General features: G+C 33.0%; 1 protein-coding gene across 2 annotated transcripts; it reads right to left on the bottom strand.

Moving 5' to 3' along the window:
• Positions 1-4831: 4831 nt before the first annotated feature.
• LOC145125586 (uncharacterized) lies at positions 4832-7110 on the bottom strand. Of its 2 annotated transcripts, none has more exons than XM_079061028.1 (3): positions 6968-7110; positions 6753-6837; positions 4832-5773 (listed from the first exon to the last, which is right to left on the bottom strand). In XM_079061028.1, the coding sequence occupies exons 1-3, from the start codon at positions 7093-7095 to the stop codon at positions 5006-5008; spliced, it is 981 nt and encodes a 326-aa protein (XP_078917154.1). In that variant the 5' UTR covers positions 7096-7110; the 3' UTR covers positions 4832-5005. The 2 variants fall into 2 exon arrangements, with proteins under 2 accessions (XP_078917154.1, XP_078917155.1); XM_079061029.1 differs by having other exon boundaries at positions 6753-6875; positions 6968-7048.
• Positions 7111-10344: the final 3234 nt, after the last annotated feature.

The following is a 10344-nucleotide window of genomic DNA, read 5'->3' as shown; positions in this document are numbered from 1 at the left end:
TTTTGTAGGATGGTCTCACTCTTTGTATTATGTATATATTCATATTGTTTAATGAATGCAATGGGATGAGAGATAAATATGATTACACGAATAAGGGGTCCGACATGTTATATATAGGGGACCATATCACCGGGTCATATCATTTTACCCACTTACCCATTTCAGAATTCGGGTCCGGAATGGACATTCCAGACCGAATGGTTATTTTTCAAAATAAAATTTAACTGCTTATTTTAAAAAAAACACAAAAAATAGTTAGATTAGTCAATTTCCCAAAATAAAAACGTATTTCAAAATGGTGATGTATACGAGTAAGTTAACACGAAACAACCAAAATAATTTGTTATGTCCGGAAATGAACATAAGATTTATGTTCTTGTAGAATCATTGTATAAGCTAAAGTGAGAACCCAAACAAGAACATCAAACATTTTGATGAGGTCATCTTGTCTAGTGGGTTTTCTTCAAACCAATTAAAGGTGCTTTAACATTGATCAAGAGAGTGATAGCTCACGAAGAAAAGAATCTTGATATGCCACCTAATGAACATATTTTATTTTCAATTTTTTCTTGAATTTATTTTTATTCGTCAACAACTACTTTATTAAAAAGATGGCAATTAAAGAAGCTTTTTGATCAAACCATATACCCCATATGTCATCCTTTGATCCTTAAAGAGCTTTGATTGCATGAAAACAAACATACAAACTAGAAAAGGCCCCAAATTTATCATCAAAACTTTTTAATTATTGATTCCACTTCACTTCCCAATAAATATATTTGTTGTTTTCAAGAAAATTTCCAAGAACTTGCCATCTGTTGCTTTTGGAATGAATCGCTAGCAGAAGTGCGAAATCCAGATTATCGGTCTAATTGCTAACTAGGTAAACGTGTTTAGGTTATTTGGAATTCATATGTTTATTTTTGAACAGCAAAATGGACTTGATACATGCTTCGCATTGATAAAATAATTTTTTTTAAAAGAAAGAAAAACATGGTTCGCATAATTAGCTATGGGTTGACAATTTTTTATTTGGGTCATGCGCAAATTAAATCCAAATAAGACTATTATTATATGGGATAAATTATAGAAAATTGCAATGAACTTTGGTCTTTATTTTCCAATAAATATATTCGTTTCGTAGTTGGTTGATCATTTTGGGTCGGTGAACGTTCTTGCATAAAAAATCCAACATCTTTATCAATTAAACTATACAAAAATCCAAACATCTTTATCGATCAAACTTGTAATATGTTATATTTTTAATAAAAACTAATTTACTCCTAATTATTATCTATGTTTAGAATTAAACTTGAATCCATAACCTCTAATTAAAGAAAGTTAATTTTACCATTAAACCAATGACCCTTTCTTTGTAATAATGTGTTTCACGTTTTTTTTCAAAAATTATTTTCAAACTCTAACAAAGTGCACATCTTCGATAAAGATAATCGATGTCTAAAAATCTTCAAGAATTGATAGACGTGTAGGTTTCCTAAATTTTCACCATATAAAATGTAATGTGTACCGTTTAGTTCACTTTAATCGATGGAAAACTCACTTGCGAACGCGAAAAATATGTTATGAAATTTGAGGATTTTCAAACGTGTTTTCAATATTCGCAATATATTTAAGTTTATTTATGGGTTTTCGTTGAAAAACTTTCGTATTGCTCGACTAGGCGTACAAACATAGTATATAAGTCATTTCTATAAGAATTGTTTTTTTTTTCTTGCATCTTCAAAAATTATATACATGTTAGAAAAGAGATTATCGAAATTCGAAACTTATGAACTTGTTAAAAAAATAGTTCAAAAATCATGTTAAAGGAAATTTTTATATTCAAAAATTTGAAAATGTGAAAATTTTGTAACCACGGTAGTTTATATATTCTATCCTTTTACAACATTAACTAATATATGATTCACTCATATCTACTATAAGGAAAAAGTTGACTCCCGAACAAGAAAAAATGTTTAGGCAAATGTTTTTCGGCTTTTGGCTCGACCAACCTACCATGGTCGGGGATCCGCTTCTTGTTCATAAAGTCGTCAATCTTGAGGTCCTTCCTTATCCATCATTGCCTAACCAATATGTAACATACCAAAAATCAAGAAATTTAAAATTTTCAAAATCAACCATTTTGTTTACAAAAGAGTCATTGTTTTCAAAAACATTATTTCCAAAATCAGAGTTTTCCCAAGACCTAATGTTATAAAAACAGGAAGAGGAAGTTGTGTACGATCATACATTTGCTTTCCCACAATCCTCTAAAGTACCTGAAACCATAAACTGAAACTGTAAGGTAAAGCTTAGTGAGTTTTCCCAAAGTACCAAACACATAACATATAACAACGTATACTAGGTCCACAGCCTATGTCTGGAATACTCCTACAATGTCATCTACATAAGTATGGATTACCCCTGAGCCCACAGTATGAGTCTGACATGCTTATCGGGACCTCAGCTCATATATGGAATGCTCCCGAGTCCTCAGTATGAGTCTGTCATGTCAATCGGTCCCTCAACTCATAGCTGGCTACAACACAAAGCAGTACAACCTCAACCCAACACAATATGTTGACATGTGCAACAGATAAATATCACAAAACCAGCAAATACAGATAATCATACAGATCTACTACTCAGCCACATACCAGCATAAAACTATTATATAACCAGGATACATAATCTAGTGGGTCGACCTTGGTGCCTTCGAACCACGGAACAGTGAGGAAAAACTCACATCGTAGTCTGACGAATAGCTGAACAATACATTGCTCTGAATACCAGCCCTACATGTCACCTATTCAACAGATAGAGATCAAGGCTTAACTATAGCTCAAAATACCCAAAATACCCTCAAGTCAAACTTGGTCAACCCTTGTCAAAGTCAAAGTCAACGGTCAAGGTCCAAAAGTCAATATTTCTTCGCAGCGGAGTACGTCCTGCATACCAAGAGAGTACAACCAACATACTCTGATGTTGACCAAAAACAGGGTGTTGATCGCGTATGCACAACGTACCACCAGGTACGCCCAGCGTACTCAACCCAGTCCCAAAACTCCATTAAGAGCTTATTTCATTAAGCTCTTACGTCCAAAACTCATATCCAAGCCCAAAATGATGTCCTAAGTCATAAAGTTTCCAACTTTATGACTTTTCATGGCTATAAAGTGCTAAATGTTCAAAACCCTAAGTTCTTAACACAATAAGATCATCTAACACATGCATGGGTTACAAACAAAACTCAAGATCATATTTTTATGCATCACAACACTCTAAAATGTCTAAAAGGATGCCTCACATGACTTAAAGTAACCCATACTCATAATGCCAAGCTAATGGGACCAAAATGTTCACAACTTCAAGGCTAACAAGATCTTAAACAAACCATCATCAAGTTCAAAGCTTTTTACTTTAAAATGATGTCAAATGGTGATAAGATTCTGGATCTAAGGTGCCTCACTCTTCCAAGGTGGTCCTCTCTTCTTCTCATTCCTTCTAAATCACCAAAAGTACCCACAAAAGCTCAAGAACACTCTCAAGGAGGATTAGGGTTCTAGATGGACGAAATGGCAAGTGGAGGCTGAAGAGTGAATGAGAAATGAGGAGTTAAGGATGTTTATATATGGACCAAACCCTAAAAATTAGTGTTTGAGGATCCTTTACGTACGCCCTGCGTACGCGGTGTACGCCCAACGTACTAAGGTCCGCCCAAGTACGCCCAACATACACAATGTATGCCTAGCGTACTAAGTCTTTGGCCAAAATCACTAAAATGCCACTATGGGCCATTTACGCAATCTTTCTCATGCACAAGGGTCAAAATGCAATATTCCTTCATACATAGGGTTAAAATTGAAAATATCTCATCATCGTGATGTTACACAATAGTTCCTATTTAGGGTCGATGGGCTTTAACTCATATATGAACCAAATCGGTTTTGTTTGATGACTGGTTGTTATTTGGTCAACTACTGCCGAGGATAATCTCATAATCTCTAAGTTTAGAAGACATATTATATAACTAGAGACATCTAACTACATTAATCACAAATTAACCCTAGCTCAAAAATAGTATTTTCGGAAAAGCTAAAAACAAGACAAATAATCCTAATTCGAAATATACTATTTCGAAAAAAACTGTTCAAACTACTTTTCTGAAAATATAAATACAAGACAAATAATACTAGTTCGAAAATTGACTATTTTGAAATTATGGGTGGCAAATCGGACAGTCGTGTCGTGTTTTTAGTTGACACGATGCGACAGTTTTTTATATAATACGAACACGACACGACGTCATGTTTTGCTTTAGTAAAACAAAAACGTTCCAATTAAAACACGATAAAAACATTCAACATAACAAACATTAAAAGATAAATAAAAATAAACCTTTAATTCATTTACTTTATAATTAATCATATAAAAATGAAAAACACGACAAACACATATTAATATCGTGTCGAGTTTGAATACAAACAGAACACAACGTCGTGTTTTTTATACTTGCTACGAACACAACACAATACAAAATTTTAATTTTAATTTCGTCACAATTTCATTTTATGTCATTCATTACTTACCACTCAATTTGAAACGAGAATCTGCAGTATACTTTTTTAGGAGAAGTAAAATAGTAAGCTCTAAATGTACAACTAAATATCTATTTCTAACATGTGGAGGAGCAAGTGAAATAAAGAAAATTGCCTATAGAAAACATCGGTTAAATAATTTAAAGGTAACCCAAAATATATCAAAAAAGAAAAGAAACATTTCAAACAACTTAAAAGGCACCCAAAACATAGAGATAATTACATCTCTTAAATTATTTTATGCAAATTTTTGTAATCATTTTTAATATGTATTAAGTATTAACTTTTCATTCAACTAAATCAGGACCAAAAAAGAGCTCTACAGTCAAACCTGCTCAAAACAAACCACCAAAACCATGACAACTTGACAACACCACAACACAAAGATAGCTTCTTACATAACAATATTACATAAATACATACTTACCTAATGCCCTAGCGGCTTGACACCATTTTCCACCATTGATTCCCATTTCCCCTTCTTCTTCTTCCACCTTTTTGTCAGAAACATCCCCAAAATTACCCTTTTGCCCCTCAGCCTCTGTAACTGCTACTGTTTGCTCTGCATCACGGCTTTCTCCTTCGTTGTTTGCTATGGCAGCATGATGATCAGCTCGTTTCTCTTCGTTGACCTTATTCGTAGCTTCATCCAACAGGGGCATTTTTGGGATTTCATTGACCTCTTCTACACTCTTACCTTCTTCACCATTCTTACTATCTTCTTCGGTTTCATCTTCATTTTTTTCCTTTCCTTTGGTTTCTTCAGGGTCGATTTCGTCATTTTCCTCTTCAGGGGCAATTTTGTCATTTTCCTTTTGTTTCTCGTCATCTTTCATATCTTTTTCAGCCTCCTTCAATTCAACATCTATGTCAGTGATTGGTTCAGGGACATCTTCTTTCTCTTTTTTACCCTTCTTTGACCCTGAAGACTTTCTAGCCCTTTTCTTCATAGGCTCGGTCTCTTGTAATGGTGGAGTTGACTTCACTTTCTCATTGATTCTTGAAGACCTTCTCGGGGTCTCAAAACTTCCCCAATCAAATTCTGACATTTTTGCCCCTCCAGGGTGTGCTTTCAAGTACTTCTCCAGCTGCTTCCTGTTACTGATCTCTTCCCCCGTAGGGGCAGTGAACGTAATTTCATTTTTCTTTGGTGTCCCCCCTACCTTTGGCAAAAACTACATGTAAATCCAAAAATTAGATCCAAAAATAGTCAAATATCGAAAATTTCGGTCAACAAGGGCAAAATAGAGTAATCTTTATTGATATTTAACAAGTTATTAGTGAGCAAGAAGTAGATTTCAATTATATCCTTACCCAAAACGGAAAATTTTGCAATCTTTTGTTTTTTAGCTAATTTTAAATGCCACATTAAAAATGTTCCCTTTTTTCTCACAAGGACATCATATAAGATACAAAGATCATCCACTAAGTTGTCTTTATATGTCATATACTTTATTGTTTGGCCTTAAATAACATATGAACAAAAATCACACGAAAGTGGCAAATGGCAATCACTTGTCATTGTTGTTTTTGTGCAACCCTAATTCAAGAAATCAACTTTTGGGTGGGAGTAAAGATTGTATCCATACTAATTCAAGAATCATTAAAAGGAGTTACCAAAATAGAAAGAAGAATTGAAGGAAACCCAACCCTCAAATATAATCATTAGATTCTAGATTACTATTTTTTAGTTGTAACAAAGTAGGTTAGTTTGGTTCTCTGAATAAACCACAAAAGCTCAAAAACCCATCATAATCGAAACAAAATAACCCCCCAAAACTCGACCTCTAGCAAAATTGAACAAAACCCAGAACCCGATTCACAAAATTAAGCAACAATGTAAGTAGAAGATCAAAGGAACTCACATAAATCAAAGTAGCATTCATATGCATCTACAAGATAGAAAAACAAAAAGACTACCAAAATTTCTTAAGAGCATGCTCAAAAGCCCTAAGTTTCGAAACCCACCAAAATCGAACCAAATTATCACCAAAAGCTCATCCTTTTGCAAAGTTGAGCTACACCCAGAACCCAATTCACGAACTTAAACAGAAAAGTAAGCAGAAATGTAATAAAAAATACATAAATCATGCCTGCATATATGATTAGGATACAATATGATAATTACAAGTAAAGAGAGGGGAAAGCGAGAACCATCTTTTTCCAGCCAGGGGGTGCAGGGAGCTCCAATGAAACAACTTCATCATTCGGACCTGAGCTTGCCATTTCAAACAAAAACCTAGAAATTCATGGAAAAGGGAACAACCATCTCTGTAACTAAAAGGAAATGGGTATATATTATACGTATTCCTGTAAAAATCGAAGCTTTAACAAACGATTTCCTCCTTTTAGAAATGAAGATATTCTACCTTGATGTTTCTCTCTCTTTTCGAATTGGATTTTGTTTGTACGAAAATTCAGGCGTCTGAGACTGGGAGCCTCTTCGTGGAGTAACGGTAACAGAATAGAAGTACGGAAAATGTTGCATTTTAGCCATTCTACTATGATGAAAAACAGTCCAGCCCCTGTGTTGTTTCAGTGTTTTGGATCGTTGAAGGTAATGCTAATCCCCTAATCTAATAAATAAGTAGATTTTTGCCACGTGTCATTCTTTAAGCCCTCCATAATCGATTTTTCCCGGTCAAAATACCAAAGTGAATTTCCCCCGATGCCCTTTCAACTTTCACTTTCCCTAGCCATCGCATACAATCAACACATTTTTATCAAGTTTCAAATTTGAAGGCTATAAATCAGAAACTAACTCAGCGATTTTCTGTCAACTGATAAGAATAAATGAGGAACAAAATCATTTCTAAAACTAATCTTCAATCGCATCTTTTATTTTATTACAAAGCTAGGTCGTCAAAATGGAACACTTCTTTTATGCAATTGAAACGCCATGGAAGGTACAGAAGGCACACAACAATCTCAACACGTGTTAGCCAAAGCTAATCCTTCTTACTCGTTTTTATAATTATCTTCAACATTTGGAATGAAAATCCTATATCAACATGTTAAATCTTTGAATTCCAACCCAAATCAAAATTGGAATACCATGAAGTAAAAGATGCGATTTCAAACCGGCTTTTTCAGCGAGTCCGCCCCTGAAATTTCCGATCGATTCAAGCAAACCCTCAAATCTTTGACATCACTTTTCCTACTACTTCGTTTGGCATCATGCGGTTAGTTTTTGTATCAGTTATCTTTGCTATCTAAGAATGTGTAAGATTTTTTTGAGTAACCAGAGAGTTGTTTTTAATCCTTTTGTATCATGTCATGTTTGTACACTGGAGAGAGTAGTAACTAAGTCTTTTTTATGATGATATTGTAAACCAGGGTATACCTTATTGAATATTAATGGCAATTTTTTGTATGATGAAGGGGTTAAAGATGTGAAAGATATTTTCAAGATTCAATCATTTACTTGAGCCTTTGGACAAAAATGACCATGAACATGGGAATAGGTATTATTATGATATTTTGATTTTCCCATTTTCATGTATAATACTTTTGATTTATTTATATATTACATGTTTTATATTTCTTTGGCGTTGAAATCTTTGTATGTTATGATTTATTGTCATGTCTAGAAGGTGGTCGATGATATGCCTTTTTTTCTTGCTTTATGGTTCTTTCAGGATTCTTTTTTCTTAATGTTCCAAATTGTATACATTTATGACTTTTACACACTTGATTTTTAATAGTTTGAATTCTATATGTTTTCATTTAAGGTTCGCCATCTTGATACATCTGAAAAGAGTGAACTTCACAAGCGTCAACAATTAAAAGATGAACAAGGGTAGACTTGTGCTTCTTGGTGTAAAACCAATCAGATTAGATGTTTTAAAAAAATAGTAATATGTGTGACAAGGGCAAATACGTCTTTTTACAAAACAAAAAAATGTTGACTTTTTCCATCTGAAAATTTTCAGGTGCAATATCGTATGAATAATTTTTACGAAGGTACCCTCCAAAATGGAGTTACCATAAACGAAAGGCAATCAACAAGTATTGATTTTCCATGGCCTGTCCCAAATCGCCCCATGTTTTTTTATGTCCAGGTATGCGTGACAAGGGCAAAATTGTCTTAAAAGTTAAATCTTAATGTTCTTTTATGTATTGAGTTCACTAATTATTTTATATTGTAAGATGGGACAAGAAGAAATAAGTGCTAGTGGGACATCCTATATTAACAGAACAATTGTTGCAAATGTTGAAAAAATAGTGATTACTTTTTTAAAAAGTTGTGTAGTTCCATGTCAGGTATATATATTTTTATAAAAATAATTGGCACTGATAGGATATAATTAATTTATTATTATACTTAAATATTATACAGATAGGGGTTATAACACCATACGAAGGACAGCGTGCATATATTGTTAATTATATGTCTAGAAACGGTGCACTTACGCAACAGCTTTACAAGGACATTGAGGTAATTTCACATTTTTCTTTTCTCATTTGTTCATAAATTTATATAATTTATGAGCTACATCATGTATAATCAGGTTGCAAGTGTGGATTCATTCCAAGGGAGGGAAAAAGATTACATTATTTTGTCATGCGTTAGAAGTAACGAACATCAGGTTGGTTAATATTTTCCCCCAATAATAACAAATATTAAACTCTCAATAGCAACATACTTGCATTTTCTTTATACAAAATGACAACACATACAATTTTTACCCATTGCTATGATCTGTATTTAGTTTAGGGTTTATAATGGGGTGATGAGATTTTAATTATGGTTTGCTTGTGTGTTTTAGGGTATTTGGGTTTCTGAATGATCCACGTAGGCTTAATGTTGCACTTACTCGTGCTCGATATGGTATTGTGATTCTTGTAAATCCAAAAGTTCTTAGTAAACAACCATTATGGAATGGCTTACTCATGCACTATAAGGTCATCCCCTATAACATCTATGAAAAGACAATAAAACCATTCCCCCAATAAATATCATTTTGTTTATGTTGAGACAAGGAGCATGAGTGCTTGGTGGAAGGACCTCTCAACAACTTGAAGCAAAGTATGGTTCTATTTCATAAGCCAAAAAAAGTAATGATAGTTTATCAATAATAAATTCATAATTCATCGTCCTTTTTAATCTTTCAAGTTCATTATTTATTACCTTTGTGAAATATATCATATTACAATTACTTTTATTCAAAATGCAATGATAATATATTAGACAAGCACTACAAAGTACGTTGTTGTTTACTTTAAAATTATGAATATTGACACTTTCTGTTAATTCTTACAAAACAGGCACCATTTCAATAAAACTTTAAAAACATGGGTTTTTTTAGAAAGTTAGTATCACAGGGACCATTCATGTATTTGCAATTATTTCATATTAAAACAGGGACCATTTATGTTTATTTCTTTTCAGTTTATTACCTTTGTCAAATATAGCATCTTACAGTTATTTTTATTCTCAATGAACTAAAGTAATGATAATTTCTGTTAACTTTGAAAAAACAGGGACATTTTTTATAAATTTTTAAAAATATGGAGATTTTTTGTAAAGTTAGTAACAAAGGGACCTTTTTTGTAAAGTTAGTAACACATGGACCTTTCAAACAAGACCTATTCTTACAAATTACTAAATTTTTTTGAAAACTTCCCATAATACCCTTTTTTATAACTAACAATGACTTAATATCGCAATATAACCATAATATAGCAATGCACTTTTCTTTTACCAGTTTATACAATATATTTATTATGACTTTTTATCCTTTCT

The sequence above is a fragment of the Lactuca virosa genome, chromosome 7 (assembly GCF_052849685.1).
Source record: "Lactuca virosa cultivar CGN04683 chromosome 7, Lactuca_virosa_CGN04683_v6, whole genome shotgun sequence".
Classification (NCBI taxonomy): domain Eukaryota; kingdom Viridiplantae; phylum Streptophyta; class Magnoliopsida; order Asterales; family Asteraceae; genus Lactuca; species Lactuca virosa.
The sequence above is the reverse complement of the archived record's forward strand: the minus strand, read 5'-3'. Positions and strand labels throughout refer to the sequence as shown.